Source organism: Nicotiana tabacum, chromosome 8 (genome assembly GCF_000715075.1).
Source record: "Nicotiana tabacum cultivar K326 chromosome 8, ASM71507v2, whole genome shotgun sequence".
NCBI classification, from domain to species: Eukaryota; Viridiplantae; Streptophyta; class Magnoliopsida; order Solanales; family Solanaceae; genus Nicotiana; species Nicotiana tabacum.
In genome coordinates this window covers 129,678,629-129,697,587 of record NC_134087.1, presented here as the reverse complement: position 1 = coordinate 129,697,587, position 18,959 = coordinate 129,678,629, and the positions used below count along the sequence as shown (strand labels likewise).

The following is an 18,959-nucleotide window of genomic DNA, read 5'->3' as shown; positions in this document are numbered from 1 at the left end:
CTCCTATTTATTCATGAATTAGTTTGGGTAGAATGAAACCTAACAGGCTTGTTCAGTCGGATTTACTCGGTTGAGCGCCGGTCGCGCTCCTCGATTTTTGGGGCGTGACATTTCCTCCAATCTTCACTCTTCTTTATCGTTTGATTCTTATGCCAGGTGTCAGCATATCGTTAGTCCACGTGATAAATTTATTTTTCTACCAATACAATATTCTATGTCAAACCAAATAGAGATAAAAAAAATGGTAGATGAGTTATAAGTGAGCTATCGCGGAAATTACCCCTTAACCATTTCATTGCTGCAACTATTTGGGGAGGGGGGCAGGGGAGCTTGGAGTGAATTGGAGTTTAGACTGGTAAATAGAATAATGTAGTTACTATATGGTACTGAAATTTTAATACAACTGATAGATCGACATTGTTTTTGTGACAGTGAAAAAAAAAAGTTACTCCAAAACCATACCGTGAACGTCTTAAAAAGCCATAATTTCACATTTAGGTGAATAGAACGAAATATTAATCTTAGTGGATAAAATTGGATGTTTTTCTTTCGCATTTAATTTTTGGGGTCAAATTTAATTAATTTTTTAATATGGTTGAACTTCTATAAATGTAATCATCATGAATCAACTAGTTTAAAATAATAATGTAATATAATTTAAAATGGAATAGAAAAGCATGAGTATCCACGAATCAATTAGGCAATGGGATAAACTAGTATGATGAATATTTATCTACACTGAATGTGTACACCTAACTAAACAATTTTAGCATTAGCAAATCAAAGTAAAAATACATATCATTAACTATGATTAAATGTTAAAAAGTGTATGTAAAAGAAATATCCATTAACTTAGTGGAACATGTAAATATATAATGTAAATAAATTTTGACCGGTGCATTATTAAATATACACAAAGATCAAACACGGTCAAGTGGTTTCAACGATAATCCCATATATAACATAAATTGAGATAGAATCATAATTGAAGTTTATTTCAAGTACTCAAGAAGCTCTTTACAAATAAACATCCATCGTTAGGTTTAGTATAATTTAACACCTTTAACAAACCCTTCGTAACAAACTATCAAAAATACGTTTCATATATAAAGAAGCATACCATTAATACATTCATATTTCATATTGATCAAGGTACTTATTCAAGCAATATTTAATACTAGACTGCAATTGTTGGATATTTACTTATCGACAAATTGTGACTGATGATAAAAAACAACGTCAACTTTGCTTTCTTATTGTAGGAAGCTTTCTTAATTGATTATTCACCAAATCTCTAGCAAAAGTAAGAAAAATAGGCCTAAATAGAACAAAACAAGTTCTCATGATTTGATTTATTTTTTTTATTTCTCATCCGGTGTCCGGTACTCGCATTGAATCCCGACTATATCCGGATTCGCGCCGCGTAGGATCATTCGGGGGGAAGTGCTCCCTACCAAGGGTTTTTCTATACCCAGGGCTCGAACTCGAGACCTCTGGTTAAGGGAAAAACAGTCTCATCCACTGTACCACATCCTTTGGTTGTTCATGATTTGATTTACCGTTCGAATATTGGTGGCCCAATCCATATTTGTATGTTTCTTCTTTTAGGGTATGTTTGGTACGAAGTTTCATGGAAAATGAGTGGTTTTATCACTTATATTCCTTTGTTTAGTTGGTGAGTGAAAAATATTTTCCGAAAAATATTTTTTAGTGTTTGGTTAGAGAGTAGAAAATATTTTTTATGCTACTCTCCTCATCCCCCCCCCCTAAGTCTCTAAAAATTCACACAAACACAAAGGAATTAATGTGATGTTTTACTTTTTATGCAAAAATAACGTTGAAATTTGTGCTCCATAACTAAAAAGAAATATGGTTACACCCCATATTTTTATACGTGAAAGTGCGCCATAAATAAACTGATAAAATCTAGAAAATGAGGCGTTATGTTATATCCCGCATTTCATACGTAAAAGTTTCATCGTAAGTTAATCGACGTAGAATCGGGGATGAGATTATCTTGAGGTTATAAGCATTTATGCTATTTATAACAAGTAATGAGTAAATTCGTGAAGGTGAGAGGGTAAGCAAATCGAAAAAAATGAGTTTCGTCGACGTTTGGTATTTTGGGATAAAATACGGCCCGAGCTAAAATACCCGGTATTTATGAACTAGTGCCATAGAAGGTACTACATGACCAAGATAGTATGGTGTATAAAATGTGCTAAAAGTGAATAATATTTTAAACAAGTTGAGATAATTCTTAATTATGCGAGTAATTGATAATTATCCAAAATATTTTGGATAAGACATAACGTGGCAAATTTGCCTTGAAAAATATGGTGACTCATACATTATTAATACATATGTTGCATGATTTGAAGATTTGATCCCACTTTAGCTTTCTTTTGATCAAAAGGATGAACTTCAATCCTGCATCAAATGTATGATCTTGATGATACAGATTACACAAGGCAACAACAGTATACACAACGCAATATAAGACAAGTGTCCGGCGGCAGTGGGAATGCACTATCCTTAGGGGTCGTTTGGTTGGAATATGGCTTACGTCGGTATAAGTTATGCAGGTATAAATTATGCTGGGATTAGTTATGCTGGAATTGTTGTTTATTCACTATTTGGTATGTTGTATTAAGAATAACAATTATATAATTTTTAAGAAAAAGGTATAAGTTATACCGGTGCTAATTACCCCACCCTCTATAAGGTATAAGTTATCCCAATGTTAAAATTAACACCGGAATAACTTATACCTAATTTGCTAACCAAACAGAATATTAAGATGGTATTAAATTTTTATATCACCCATATACCTTCTTATACCTCATACCAAACAACCCCTTAATTGTTTTTTAATGCTACTGTTTAAGCTATTATGCCACAGGTGAACCCCAATATCCTTTTCCTATCAGGATTTTATCTAGTGCTACTGTTTATAGACATAAATCACATCTCCACTTTTATTAATTGAGATTTGAAGAATTCAAAATATGATATCTTGTATCAAGACCAAATCCAGTAACCAAAAACGAAGAGATGGAAACATGAAATTGCTTCAAAAAATTCATACAAGATTTGACTATGCAAAAGATGCAATTCTAAGGAAGTACGGTATAATCTTTCTCAAGAATATCATACGGATTTTTCCCTACTTCGATCCGACGTTACGTGTGTCGCAATTGACGTGTGTTAGAGGGATTTTCAAGAGAATCGGCTCAGGTATGTTAAGGCTATCCCTTCTTTCCTTCTGGCAAGATCCATATGATACAAATGGAACGAGTAAGTGCACAATTTTCATAAATGACTCTATTCATAGAAATACTAGAGATGCTTATGTTCTTGATTCCATATGTGTCATATTATTCTATTATCTGTTCATGGGTCTCAGAAAATACGTAAATTGATTTTATGATATTAATCAGAGGCATAATGGTCGTATGACACTCCGAAAAGATTTTTTTGACGTACTTCTCATGCATTGCATTCATTTACATTGACCCGTGATCAGATGGTGTTATATACGCATATATATGTATATTATATGTATATGGGATATGGAAAAAAGTTACGGCGTTACATAAGCACCACCACTTGATCAGCTGGTATACGTTGATGATATTGCCCACAGTGGCAGAGATGATATGATGGGATGCCCTTAGAGGCTTGATGATGTTATGAACACATGTACCTATGCACAACATGACATTCATACGCATATGCATGACACTATGAGTATTTCATTATTTACAGAGTTATTCAAACTTACATGTCGAGTCTTTTACTTCATGTTTCCCTCATGTCTATTATTTACTTATTTTCATTCCTTACATACTTGGTATATTATTTGTACTGACGTCCCTTTTGCCTGGGGACGCTGCGTTTCATGCCCGCAGTTCTTTATAGATAGGTCGAGAGTCCTCCAAGTAGGCTATCAGCTCAGTAGAAGATGTTGATGCACTCTATTGCTCTGGAGTTGCTTATTTGGTCAGAATGATTAGTACATGTATTGGTTGGTACGGCGGGGTCAATCCCAACCTTTGTGATAAGTATGTACTCTTAGAGGCTTGTAGACAGATGTCATATGTACGGATATTTGTATGGCCTTGTCGGCCTATATTTAAAGTATATAATGGATCACATTGGCCTTATAGACCCGTATATCACATGTATAAATTTCTATATCAGGTTAGGTCGTTCTATGTCGGGTATTCCCTCATGTTTACTTTGATTTTATCATGACGCGCCTTCTGGCCCACCTATCTATGATGATGTAATAAGAAAGATATGTTGCGTTGGTACTCGGTTGAGTAAGGTATCGGGTGCCCGTCGCGGCTCATCAGTTTGGGTCTTTACAAATATTCTTTTTTTGGTTGAAAAAAGAAAGTACTCTTTCTACAACATGAAAATAAAGTACTCATTTTATTGAAACAAAAGAAAATATTTTTTCGACAGCATGAAAAGAAAATACTCATTTTGTTGAAATGAAATTTTTTTTACATCATGAAAAGAGAATACTTTTTTTTGTTGAAATAAAAATAATAGTTTTTCTACATGAAAAGAAAGTATTTTTTTTTTGTTAAAATAAAAAAATACTTTTTTATATCATGAAACTCATTTGTTGAAATGAAAAAAAAATTATATCTATAACATGAAAAGAAAATACTATTAATAATATTTTTAGTTAGGGTAGGGGGTGAGGTGGAGGGGATGGGGTGGGTAGGTGGGGATGGGGACGGTAGGTGGGGATGTGGGGGTGCGCGAGTGAGGGTGGGTTGGTGGGGGTTGGTGGGGATGAGGAATATGGCGGAGAAGGTTGAAAATGAATTTTGAAAAATATTTTTCCTTCTCTTGATAGGGAAAATATTTTCCTCCAATTGGAGGACAATATTTTCCTCCAATTGGAGGAAAATAAGTTTATAAAGAAAATATTTTCTAAAGCATTTAGGCTAACCAAAAATGAAAAAGTTGAAAAATATTTTCCTCCGCACCAAACTCACCCTTAATCTTGGGCTTCTTTTCTGTTCCAATACCGAATCTTGAGTTTCTTATTAATTGTGGAAAAAGTGAGTGCACGCCTAGTCAATTTTTTTTAAACCTATTTTTAAATGGCTTTATATTTTTCTAATGGACTTTCAAAACTAGGTTAGAAGAGTAACTATTTGTTTGGTTAAACCACTTTAAAATTGTGACTGATAAACCTTTTCAAACATATTTTTTAGTGTCAAATTACGAAATCATCAACTATTAGTTTTATGTTTGGGTAATAATAGTAAGAAAGAATAGTTCAGTAAAATTAATTTCTTTTTTTTATAGGCAATTTTATTTTTGTTTTGAAGAAAAAATTATTTTTAATTTGCTTATGCTTTCATGGAAAAGCTGCAGATTTTTCGTCCTAAAAAGCTTCTCTCCTCCTGCTCACAATCATTATTTTCACGAAATTCGCCAAATATCTTAAGACCCGTTAGTTTATAGATTTTTTTTTCTTTTTTCGGATTCTTAAAAAAATGTATTTGTGCATGAAAAATTATAAGTTTTTTGAGAATTTTCAAAAACCAAAAACCAGTGGTCAAATTTTTTAGATATTTTTTCCACCACCGGACTGTAATACTTTTTAAGTGAATGCATATCTAATTATAATTTTAAATTTCAAATATAGCTAACTCCAAAAACTACTTTTTAAAAAAAAAATCACAGTGTTAATGTCCAAACACCTACTTAGCTACTCTAAAAAAACTTGTCGAAATAGATAAAAATCTTTTCATACAAACTTTTTGTTGGATAATATTAAATAAGTTTCGTGTAGACTGGATAATATTAAATAAATTTCTGTATACAAAGAAGAATAATCCGCAACATTTTTTTTTATTTCCCTCTTTTTGTGTTAGTTCGGACAAATCATTCAACAATTCAACTCATACTCTCCTCTCTCCACCTACAAAAGCCCTCTCAGGTTTCTCCTTCGGGTTTTCTATCTTCTATCGTCTTTCTGTTAATGCAGTACAATCATCAGTGACTCGATTCTTTGCTCCTTTTTGATTTTCACACACACACACATTCGATGGCTTTCCAGAGCAAGAAACTCATCAACGACCCCAATGGTAACTCCGCTTCTGAAACCCCCCAAAATTACTGTATCAAATAGATAGCATTTTGTATCTTGATATTGTCTATATGCATTGCTTGACCTGTTTGGTGGTCAATCAAACGGGAGTAGTATAATTTAGGGGAAAATTTGAGAAAGGGATTTTTATTTCTTCTTTTAATTGTTTTGTGTATGTAGTATCTTTTAGTATGGAAGTAGAAAAGAGAAAATTGAGATTAGTGTTTTGTCTGCTTGGAAATGAAAGCAACTGAGTATAGTAATAAGACACTTGTAGGTAATAGTTATGACAACAAACAAAATAAGTTGATATAGAACCTGTATACAGACCATACGTGGTCGTAGGGGAATTAAAGGAAAATTAAATGTTTTGTTTTCCCCTAGTATATTTTAGCTGGGCTACCTGTTGTTGTGCTTAATTTACATTAAAGACAAATGAATAGTATTGTATTGAAACGGACCTGAATAGTGCAGAATGCTTATATAAGGTTCATATAGCTGATGACACCCAATTTTGAATTGAAGCATAGTTGAGTGATATCCTATTCTGTTTCAATATGTATGTAGGTACTATTATGTGTATGATCTGTATTGGCATAATTAAATGCTATATGGTTCTGGTGAAAATTATTATAGGTGTTATAGGTCATATATGGTGTACGAAAAGCCTAAGTGTTTATTTTCTGTAGATACTGAAGTGAAATGATTTGCAGATGTTGTGACAGAGTTCATTGAGGGACTTATTGAGACCTATCCTGGGTTGCAATATCTGGATGGTTTTCCTGAGGTGATCCGGCTTTTGTTACTTTGTTCACTCTTTTTGTTTACATGTTGCTACACTAAGATGATAAGTGTTCCAAGTTGGTCTAACATGTTTATCTTCTGTCCTGAAATCCAGGTTAAGGTTGTCTTGCGTGCTGATGTTTCTGGGGAAAAATATGACAAAGTTGCGGTCATATCAGGTATTGAATTTGAGCTATCCTTATGTCTCTATTTCAATACTGGAACTTGCTTTAGTAGCATTGGTATTTTTGCATTCAGAGCTCCATACACGAGTTGGAAATAGATGAAGCTTGACAAACTAATCTAATTTGTATAATTATGAAATTATAAAGCTTCTTATAATGAGTTATACTACAGGTCTCTTATGCATTGCGTGCTCACCTCTTCTGAAAGAAAATAGCAGTTGTTTATGAGATTCTTATAATCATTTTTATTTGATAGAGTAACAATTTTATCAATGTGGTCGAAAATTCCCGGTATAAAAGTGGCATGCAAGAGTATAGAACCTAAAAAAGACATGGTTCTTTACAAATAACACCCAAACATATACTAACAGAAACCTCATGGATGCACCAAAGGTTTACTAGAAACAATAGACACACCCTCATCTGCACAAATTATTTTCCACACCTTCAAGGCTCTCTTTCCTTTCTTTTCAGATTACCCACATAATAGTCAAAGGAACTACATCCCATCTTTGCATCTTCTTTAACTTCTGAAAACCCAGATGTACATCACAGCCTTGCCTATAGCCGTCATTTACTATTAATATATAGGAATATTAATGACTAAATAATGTTCTTAAGAATCTCAAACTCAAACTTGGGATGTATTGTTGGAACTTCAGTATGGTGAACTGCAGTTTAATCAGGTACCTTGGTACTTCAATAATTAGGTGGTGGAAGTGGCCATGAACCTGCCCATGCAGGATTTGTTGGAGAAGGGATGCTGACTGCAGCCATCTGTGGGGACGTTTTTACCTCTCCAAATGTTGACTCAATTGTTGCTGTATGATATAATATTACCCCTTGATTAGCACATGGTCTACATATGTTATTCCTTGATGATGTCTGCCAACTAACCTGATTCAATGTAGGGCATACGAGCTGTCACAGGTCCCATGGGGTGCCTTCTGATTGTCAAGGTAGCACGAATCCTAGTTGTTAATTAATTACTCTCTTGTTGTCTAACTCTGGGTTTTAGGTTTAAATTGTGTGAATAATTCACCTAAAAGATCACCAATCATCATCCTACTTTTGATTAAACTGGAATGTTTACTGTGACGAGAAATTTGTCGCGGATCACTATTACGTTCTTCACTTTTTGTCGTAATGAAGTGATCTAATGATTAAAATGTATTATGGTCCCTTACAGAACTATACTGGTGATCGATTGAATTTTGGTTTGGCTGCTGAACAAGCTAAATCTGAAGGTTACAAAGTAGAGGTATCATTGTGATATTAGTTTCTAGAATTGTTTTCTTGGTATTGTTGTTATATTATTATTGATGATGATGATGATTGGAGTAGCTAATTAATCATTCAAAAACTGGAAGATGGGGTTCACACTGATTTCACATGTATATCTCTCTCTCTTTGTCACCAGATGGTAATTGTTGGTGATGACTGTGCTTTACCACCTCCAAGAGGCATTGCTGGCCGAAGAGGTTTGGCAGGGACGATTCTTGTTCACAAGGTTCACAATTTCTATCTTTGTGCATGTCTTTTAGATTTCATTTTAGAGGGCTCAGATATTTGACTTAAGTTAGCGACTGATTGAAGCTGGTACGATATTCCTCAGTTCAAATCAAACTTCTCCTAATGATACCACCTATAAAATATACTGGAGTTCTTCTTTTGTGTGTGTCTCCCCTTTAAAAAGACATTAGTTAGGACATAATTTACCTCTTGGTGGTTTCTGAAAAATCAAAACTTGTTACTTTCCGTTTCCATCTCCATTTTCTTTCTTGGTATTCTATCCGAGACAGATTGTTATTGATAATAAACATTTGAGAGATAGATCTTTACTAAGACCTCCAACTCCCAAAAGCTAAAAGAGCCTATTAAAAACTAAAATAACGTATACAGATATTTGCTCATGTATACTAATCTTCACACCTACTTGCAAATTTCCATCCATGGCGGCCTTTAACTCTTTTGGAGTAGCGAAACATGATGCCATCTTGATTTGGTAAAAAGAAGATACAGCAACGAAAATTTCTTACTAAGGTGACTCTAGGTGTATGTCTGTCATCCTATGTTTTTGCACATTTCTCTTTTTTCTCTTTTGGGTGTATCTATGTGTGCTTTGGTTTTTTTTTTTTGGTGGTGGGGTGTGGGGGGTGTTGGGGGCCAATTACCAAAATAATCTAGAGAGCACCAAATTTTCATTTGCCAAATTCTCGTGATCTTTTGACAAGTTGCTTCTTCAATGCTTTGTTATAGAGGGTATGTGAATTGTTTTTGTGCTTCTTTCATAACTATACATACTAAGAAAAATACCAAACTGATCTTTTCTATTTCTTTGTTGAATTCAATTTCATGTGAGAGTGGCTTATCTGTGGGCAGCAATCATTTTACCTATACGTCTCGCAGTATTGAAGTTTGGTCAAGTCAATGCAAATGTAATTGGTTTCAGTTGCTTTTCTGCTGATCTTTTCTAAGTTTCACTTATCTCAGGTTGCTGGAGCTGCAGCAGCTTGTGGTCTTCCTCTTGCTGATGTTGCAGCTGAAGCAAAACGTGCATCAGAAATGGTTGGGACAATGGGTGTTGCATTATCTGTTTGCACATTGCCAGGACAGGTGACGTCAGACCGTTTAGGCCCAGGAAAGATGGAGCTTGGTCTTGGAATAGTAAGTTCTCTTCATAGGCACAGGTGTATTCATCTATATATTAGGAATGGGAAGAAGTTGACTAAATCATGCTTTACTAAATGAAACATATGATGTTACATTGATGTTTCGGGGAGACGTGATAATCATGTGAGTTACCTTGGGTGCCATGCATGTCGTTCATATCTTCTCTGTTTATAACACTTGGTTATTCGGTGTTGCTTTTGTCAATGGTAAGAGCAGTTGGGTCTTTTGAAATGTGTGTCAAAATTTGCAACCTCTGTGCTATGGTTGAAGCTTCCAAGATCTTTTGTGTGGGAGCGGTTAAGTGCTGACAGACTACTTAGAATTCGGTGATCTTTACTTCTGCATTATCAAATTGTGTGCACTGTTTTCTCTTTTTTCCAGCACGGGGAACCAGGAGCTGCTGTAGCTGACCTACAACCAGTAGATGTGGTGGTTTCACATGTTTTGAAGGAGATTTTGTCATCGGTATGTGACGAGTGTGAAATTTTGACTTGATATACACTAGTACTTGATGCAGTAAAAGTTTTCTGATTGCTTAAATCATCACCCTGGACTGGAAAGGATGAAGTGAAATCAGTTTTAGTTTTGATGAGATAAATTTTGTGCTAAGACAAACTCTAAAAGTGAGTCTAAAAAGCTACAACCATGTAGGGTTATGATCTTTGCACATTAATGTACACTGTAAAACCCCATGGATTAAATGATGAAGGTTCGTAATATGTTTTTCCTTACATTTTCTTGAAATAAGTTAGGTTGGATAAAATTTTGATTAAATGATGAAGATTCTTGTAATAATGAAGACGGAAGTAGAAACAATGTTTGAAGTTATATTGTTATCTGAAACACATTAAAAAGAATCATTCTGCAGTTAGATCGATTATTAGTGAAAAATAAAAAGAATCCAATCAAAAGAAGTAGTGAAAGGAAGGAACAAAGAAAAAAGAACACCAGTTTTAGTTCAGGAGCTTTTATGCGATCAGTCTATCTTTTTTCATGTTTTCATTCTTTCAGTGGAGGTGGTGGGGGGATATTATATGTCAATTTCTTTAATGCACCCTCTTCCTCCTAACAACCTGGTGTCATTTAGCTTAGTTAATGACACTTATTCTGCAGAAGGAAGTTTCACTGTCACTGAATCTCTTTGTAGGAGACTAACTACGTTCCAATCACACGTGGAAGTAGAGTTGTGCTCCTCATAAATGGGTAAGTTTGAGCCTTATTCCTGTCTATACATGCCTCTGTCAACACCATCTTCCAAGTATTTGGAGCTGGTTAGTTATTCCTTTCTGTTTCTGTTTTGTTTTGCCCTGCTCATCCTTTCCCTCTCTTAACATTTTTGGTTGACGAGGCAGACTTGGTGCTATAGTGTTTAGAAGTATATTATGGTAGCATGCTTATTCAGTGATTGTTGCAGGAACTTCATTATTTCCATGTATTCTGTCCCTTGTGTTTCTATATTTTTCCCTTGAATGCTCCATTTGGTATTTTTGGAATACTCAGTTAATCTCATGAAATTGAGAAATGAAATCATTTTACAATATATCTTCTTTTTTAAATCAGTCATTTTATGCTATATCTTTTTGAAGTGTATTCTTTAATCTGCTGCAGTGATCTAGAAATGCTGGCAAGTTTCAAGATTTTTGCTTAAACTTTCTGTTTAACTCTTTTCGTGATAAAAGCAGCAGGTTTTCTACCAATGATAGTACCTTAATATCATAGACAAAATACTCAGGGTTTACCACACATATAAGCCAAAATTCCAGCCTTACTGTCTAGGTCTTTGAGAAGACGGAGAAACTTAAGCTAATAACAATGTAATATTAAATTAATGTTTCAAAACTGTTTTGTTAAATATTTTAGTTGGTCTTTTTTGTGAAAGTTTACATAGAAACATTTATTCAAGTTGCATGAAACTCGCATCTTTGTATCTTATATCACTATTTTGCTCGATTCGTACTGTTAAACATGTTTGTTATGACAATCACAGCAGGTATTTTACTTGGTTTTAGTCCAAAGGCTGAGAGAGGTGTAACATGTTATTGACATACTATCGTTCCTCAGTGAATTCTAGTTAATTGTTCCCGGAATTATTACTATGAAATGAAGGTTGATTAAGGTCTTTCTTCGTCTAGTTACGCTGAGTTCGATTTGGATCTATATCAATCCAACAATTCTTGTAAAGCATTGGAAAGTACTGGAAACTCTGAATTGTTGACCATCAATGCCTAAATTTTTTATGAATATGAGTATGTGAAATCTATATATACTCTGGAAATAGTAAATGGATGGATTGACTTTGCATTATGGCGCATCATTGACTTGCTATGACCATTTGGTGTTCGTGAATTGCACAACAGTATGTTCATGTACTCTGGCGATTACTTCCTCTGCTCTGCCATTATCATCCAAATGTTTCTTGAAATAATGAACTATGCTTCACAAGCTTTATATTAATCTCTCTGGCCATTACTTCCCCTGCCCTGCCATTATCATCCAAATATCTGTTGAAATAATGAACTATGCTTCACAAGCTTTATATTAGTCTCTGGGTTGATTGGGTTCGTTTATTGCTTGACTTATTTTTCAAATCAATGCAAGCAGAAATATGTTTGAATCTGAAAAGTTTCATAAAGCTGAAAATGTTCAAATGGATTTTGTTGCATTCATGGAGACTTGAACTTTGCATTGGATGATAACCAATTTAAAAGCAGTACTGGAGCTAGGCTTTGTGCTTGAAGCTTTTAAAGATATGACTTATTTCAGTTCTTTTTTATTTGGGAGAATTCACTGTACTCATTGATTAAATGATAGATTTTCATATATGTTTTGGGAAAAGGATGTTGACGACATCTCTAATTTCACTATGTCATCTAATCCATTTTTCTTATTATTTAATCACCTTCTCTTGGAATTACTTATTATAGAAGGCAAGAAACTTCGAGTTTCTCATTTTTTTTTCACACTTATCTACTGCAGATTAGGAGCAACACCATTGATGGAATTGATGATTATAGCTGGCAAGGCTGTCCCAGGATTGCAGCTTGAACATGGTCTAGCTGTTGATAGAGTCTATACAGGATCACTTATGACTTCACTTGATATGGCAGGTATGTCAGGTTTATAAGTTCTTTTTATTTGCCGAACAACATTCACGTTCTTACTTCAGTTATATGCAGGATTTTCAATTTCTGTAATGAAGGCTGATCAAGCAATTTTAGACCGTTTAGATGCTCCCACTAAAGCTCCAAATTGGCCTGTTGGTGCTGACGGTCAGTTTCTATATGTCTATTATTGCTCTTCACTATGTATGGGTGGCTCGTGTTTTCCCTTTACAGTATTTTTATCTCTATACAAGGAAAGAATGAACCTGGTGTTCCCTGGTTGAATACTCCCTCACTTGTATTTGTCTTGGAAAAAGAACTAGAGTAACAGAGAGAAAAATTCATATTGGATTTTTCGCTAGTATCCTCTTGTATCTGTGGATGATCTAACTACCTTATAATGCCTGCACCTTTTGTAGAATTTACCTGTCTAAGCTAATAAATCTGCTTTACTTACTGGAAGTTAATTTTTGTTTTCCAGGTAACCGACCTCCTGCAAAGATACCTGTTCCGCTTCCTCCACCACATTCTATCCAGAGTGACAAGGTATGCCAAATTTATGGAAGGTAATTGCATTTCTTATACTATATGTACTTTATATCTACATATTATTTGCTTTGAAGGCACTGATCTAAGCACATACCTCCAAATAAGGATTGAACAGTCCCTGTCCCAAATGTCAAGTGTAACTCCCACTTGCAAATCTTCTACAGATTTTGAGGATGGGAGAGACAGCATAGCATATTTTATGTACTGTTGCAGATCAATACTGTTTATAAATAACGCTATAATTCCAACTCTTCTAACTGTTACTTTTTAAGTACTATTTAACTGTTTTACATATTCATAAAATTATTCTTATGTCTTTTTTTTCTTTTATCAGACATTGAGTCGGCCTGAAAAACTGATCTCTCTGGGTCATATCCTTGAGGCAGCTATTGAAGCTGCAGCAACTGAACTTGTAAATCTCAGGGATAATTTGAATGAGTGGGATAGCAAAGTTGGTGATGGTGATTGTGGTTCAACTGTAGGTTTTTGGATAGCATATTTGTTTCCCTCAATTTATTTCACGGTTATCTGCATTTAGTAAGCTCCTTCGTTGTGAAACTGCAGATGTTCAGAGGTGCAGTGGCTATACTTGAAGACATGAAGAAGTAGTGAGGCTTCTTCCCTATATTATTTCCTCATGTAGTGTCTCAAGAAAGTAAAAAAGGGGGCAGATTCTTCTTCCCGAGATTATTGCCACATACCCTCACTCCTAGAGCAAAAAAGCAAGGCATCTGCCTCCCCCTTTTTCTAGGTTTTTAAAATCTCTTGAAAGATTGCTTAAAAGCAAAGTTTAGTTACTTTTAAAATTGTTCAGTGTACAGACAGATTTTATCCAATTGTTTTTCCATGTTTTCCTGCTTACACCAGCTGTGGGTGGTTATCAGACTGTTCAGCTTGCACATATCTACTTGCAGCATTTTTAGAAGCTTAGTTCTGCTGCTCTTAGGATATCCTTATAGTTAATCGTTGGGTATTAGTAGATTTCATTTTTGAAACAGGGAGGTAGAAATTTCTGTATGAGCTAAAACACGTGAGATTTGTGAGAGACGGCTTGATATGCCAACTGAAGTTCTGTTCAATTTGCTTAATAGTCAATTGTTTTGATATGATATGACAAATTAGCTGCTTTTATGTGCTTTTCCTTTGGTTATTTTTATTTTTATCTTTTCTTCTGTGTTATTACCTTCTATATTATCTTTGTGTCTTATATGGTCATTGCCCTCTCTTTTCACTGTAAAAGGTGATAAAAGACCTTCCAATTGGTTTTAGCAAGTTTGCTGTTTAAATTTGAGATAGTTGCATAACAACTCTGTAATTGAGGTGTATAGAAGATTTTCCTCTTCCTTTCTGAACTATTTTTTGCGCAGCTATCCGTTGAATGACCCTGCAGAAACAGTCAATGAAATTGGATCTTCTATTAGAAGAGTAATGGGGGGAACAAGCGGTATCTTGTAATGCATTTTCTCTTGATAACCATACTCTTTTTTCTTTCAACCAAGTTTTTCTTTCATATTACCAGTGTCACTAAAGATCTATCTTTATAACAGATATGATATATTCTGTAAGGCAGCATATGCAAAGTTGAAAGCAGATTCCGAGTTGGTTATCACAGCTCTGCACTGTTAGTTGACTCCTAGACAGTAAAGACTTGATGTTTGTTGCTTCAACTCTTTCTTTCTGTACCAAACAGCTCTTTTTTTTTCAGGGGCTGATGCACTTGAAGCTGCTATCGCTGCTGTTAGTAAATATGGAGGAGCTCGTGCTGGTTATCGCACACTTTTAGATGCTCTTATTCCAGCATTGTCTGCTCTTAAAGAGGTCAATATCATATCTTCGATGATACGTCGTTTACAGTTTTTTCCTGCAAACCTTATTCATAGAGATTTTTATGCATTGGGAACAGAGGTTGAGTGCTGGGGACAACCCTGTGGATGCTTTCGTTATTTCTGCTGAGGCAGCAGTTGCTGGAGCCGAGTCAACCAAGCACATGCAAGCGCAGGTATTATCACTGTATTTACTTCAAATATGTTGTAAGAAAATAGCATACACGGTGCTTCAGTGGTTTAAATTCCCAAATATTTTACACAGTGATGGTGGTTAGACACAACAGCTCAAAAATGTGTGAAGCTTAAACATATTTTAGAAATGGAGTGACTGTAAAGTTCTTTATACACGTTTTTCTTCTTTAAAGACTATACACCTTAAGCACCTTCACATCCCTACGAAAATGTGTTAATATCCTTTTCCCATTGGCTCAAATCCACATGGAATTAGACTTGAGGAAATGATTAACGTATCTATTCAAAAACTTAATTTGGCTTTATAGGTCTGACATAATCGAAGATATTACGAAGATATTTAAAGTTTACTTCGATTTCTAATTCTTTTTTATCCAGCAATTCTAATGTTGAGGAAAAATCGTTACTACTCTATAAAAATTAATATGAAGAGACATTTTACCCTTTTTTCCATTGCTTTTCTTCTCAAACCCTCGCTTCTCTCTCACAAATTCGATGCAGAAACATGTTATCATTCGTAAGTTTGTGAAAATGATGATGAACGTTGGATAGAACTTAGAAGCGCAAAAGCATTAATGAAAATTCATAATTTCTATCTTTATTCTTTTCAGATGTCCTTATTATTGTTCTTTTATCATTTATTTAATTTTTGTTAACTCGTCAACGTACCAACCAAGAAATTGTAGGATGATTTGGTTGTTACTCTCTGAAACTGTACTCTTATTTTCTTTAGATTTGTAATTCTTTCAATTTTAGTAGAAATGGAATTTTTTGTTGGAAAAATAATTTGGAGTACTTAGCTTAGAGTTACAAGCACAGAAATTAAAGGCAGGTAGTCCTTAACTTAGAGTTACAAGCACACAAATTAAGGACAAGTAGTCTTTAACATAGAGTTACAAGTTCAAAAGTTAAGGACATGTAGTCCTGAACTTAGAGTTACAAGTTGAAAAGTTAAGGACAGGTAGTCCTGAACTTAGAGTTACAAGCTCATAAATTAAGGACAACTAGTCCTGAACTTACATTAACAAGCTCATAAGTTAAGGACACTTGGTCCTGAACTTAGAGTTGGAAGTTTAAAAATTAAGGACATTTGGTCCTTAAATTAGAGTTACAAGCACAGAAATTAAGGACAAGTAGTCCTTAACTTAGAGTTACAAGTTCAAAAGTTAAGGACATGTAGTCCTGAACTTAGAGTTACAAGTTCAAAAGTTAAGGATAGGTAGTCCTAAACTTAGAGTTACAAGTTCAAAAACTAAGGACAAGTAGTCCTTAATATTTACACAGCATTCATGAAGTTAAGGACACCATGTCCTTAATATTTTACACAGCATTCATGAAGCTAAGGACACCATGTCCTTAATATTTACACAGCATTCATGAAGTTAAGGACATCATGTCCTTAATATTTACATAGCACCCATGTCTAACACAGGGGTATTTTCGTCCGGGTGGGTAAAAGATTATTAAGCACTGGCTAAAAAGTAAATACATCCTAAACCGTGGATAAAGAGTAAAGACATCTTCAAATAGTGGCTAACCGTGCACTTCCCCCAAGATATTACAAAGATATTTAAAGTTTACTTGGATTTCTAATTCCAGATCCATAAAGAAATTTAGTCATTTTCTATATTTCCATATTAAAACCTGCTTTGGCTGATAAACCCAAACTCTTAGAATATGACTTGTCCAAAGGGCTCTCAAGTGATACCTCTAAAGGGTTTAAAGTAAGTTCGAGATGCCATTTACTGTTTTAGGTACTCAGAACTAAAGTTTGAAGTCTTTGTTCTTATCGGTGAAAATTCATATGATTTGGTGCTTTCTTGAAAGATAATTTGATTACTACCAGACTTCTAACATATCTAATGTCAAATAGATTGAAGATTTTGATGGAGATCTGGACTAGGCTGTGTCAAGAAAATTTCAAAGAACGTTATTTTATTGGAATCCTTAACCGAAAATTTTGATTATTAATTTTCTTTACCTGTCTTCCTCTGAATGGAGATAATGGTTGTTGAAATTTTAGAGGAAAGAGGAAACTGCTAACAGAAAAGATTGTCTATTTGTCATGTTCTGTCTTATTTTCTGTTACTTGGCTGTCAATTTCTTAGTTCAGTGAGGGTCCTAATCAGTTGGTTTTCTAGGCTGGCCGTTCAACCTACATACCTGGAGATGTTCTTGCTTCAATTCCTGACCCTGGTGCCATGGCTGCAGCTGCGTGGTACAGAGCTGCTGCTTTAGCTATAAAGGAGAAGTGTAGTACAGCATAAGCACATTTAATTGGCCATACCTATTACTTCCTGCAGGAATTGGTTTTTCTTTTTCTCGAGGAAGAAACTAATCCAACAATTTTTTGCTCGTAAACCTTGACGAATTAGCTTTCCGCTTATGCAGTGCTGCATAAAGCCGAGAGAGTGTAGAAAATGTATGTTACAGTCCTTTGTATACAGTTTTCTCAGTGAGGAAAATACAATGCCATGTAGAATGCCATACTCAAATCGGTGCACGTGGTTGTAATCTTCATTTTAACAATGAACTTTTCAATTCAGCACCGTGAACTTTTCATTTTACAACTTATTTTGATTGTCTCTTTTTGCTTGTATGCTACCCTTCCCTTTTTTCTCTGCTCTTGTCGAATTTCATCTTCGTGGAGCATTGTAATCTGGTGGAGTCAAAAGTTTTTATCAACTTGTCTAAAATTCCAGAAACAAATTGGAGTGTAATTTGAACTACTGTGTTAGTCATCTGTCATTGAAGGTGTCGGAAGGCTATTTGTATAGTCTTTTTGTAGTTGGTCTTGGATTTCCTTTTTTAGCTTTCCCCTGGGAGTGGTGGAGCATCTCAGTTTGATGGAATATATTCTCCTTTTCTTCAAGTGATGGACCTAGTTATGATTAGGCCATTCATCAGTCTCGTAGAATTGTTAGCCAACAACCACGGTTTGTATTTTGGGGAACCGATACAATCTTATCGAGTAACTTAAAAATTCATTAACTGCAGTAAGTCCAATATGGAGGTTAAAAGATAGTGTTTAGATATCAAATGAATGTTTTTTAATTTATAGTTAAGTGGAACTGAAAATTAGATCAGTCGATAGTGATTGTGCAGCTTAATCATTGAAATCAATTTAGACCAATTAAAGGTTGGATAGACGCAGTATCAAATATTGAACGCTATATCTCTTTTTGTTCTTAGGATAATAATCAAAACCTGGCATTTAAGATTGAGAAAAGAGGTTACTTAATGTTTGTCGATTAAACAGTCGAAATGTCGAACTTTAACTGACACAATGAACGGATGACACTTTTAAGAAGAGAGAAGAACACTTGGTCACCTTCTAGAGTACGGTGGCCAAGAAACAGATTGATTACTTGCTCCTTAGGAAGTGTGATAGAAGCCTTTGCTTGGATTGCAAGGTTATTCCGAGTGAGAATCTCTCGACCCAGCATAGGTTCTCAGTGATGGAGTTGGAGATTATGAGGAAGAAAAAGAGGAGACTGTGCATGGTCAACCTGAGATCAAGTGGGAGGCTTGA

The 18,959-nt window shown here is 34.8% G+C and overlaps 1 protein-coding gene across 2 annotated transcripts; it reads left to right on the top strand.

The window, feature by feature from the left end:
• The first annotated feature begins 5,875 nt into the window (after positions 1-5,875).
• LOC107782108 (putative 3,4-dihydroxy-2-butanone kinase) lies at positions 5,876-17,997 on the top strand. 2 transcript variants are annotated; one of them, XM_016602947.2, is made up of 20 exons: positions 5,876-6,116; positions 6,832-6,905; positions 7,017-7,080; positions 7,797-7,909; positions 7,998-8,045; positions 8,276-8,347; positions 8,507-8,596; positions 9,580-9,753; positions 10,141-10,224; positions 10,907-10,962; positions 12,736-12,866; positions 12,936-13,028; positions 13,342-13,406; positions 13,744-13,887; positions 13,974-14,014; positions 14,777-14,860; positions 14,957-15,030; positions 15,115-15,227; positions 15,313-15,408; positions 17,569-17,997. In XM_016602947.2, the coding sequence occupies exons 1-20, from the start codon at positions 6,077-6,079 to the stop codon at positions 17,692-17,694; spliced, it is 1,782 nt and encodes a 593-aa protein (XP_016458433.2). In that variant the 5' UTR covers positions 5,876-6,076; the 3' UTR covers positions 17,695-17,997. The 2 variants fall into 2 exon arrangements, with proteins under 2 accessions (XP_016458433.2, XP_016458432.2); XM_016602946.2 differs by having other exon boundaries at positions 13,974-14,017.
• The last annotated feature ends 962 nt before the right edge of the window (positions 17,998-18,959 follow it).

Coding starts and splice junctions, on each gene's coding strand:
- LOC107782108 (XM_016602946.2), top strand. CDS start 6,077: ATGGCTTTCCAGAGCAAGAAACTCATCAACGACCCCAATG. Junction 7,910..7,997: donor ATGTTGACTCAATTGTTGCT/GTATGATATAAT, acceptor GATTCAATGTAG/GGCATACGAGCTGTCACAGG. Junction 12,867..12,935: donor GACTTCACTTGATATGGCAG/GTATGTCAGGTT, acceptor AGTTATATGCAG/GATTTTCAATTTCTGTAATG.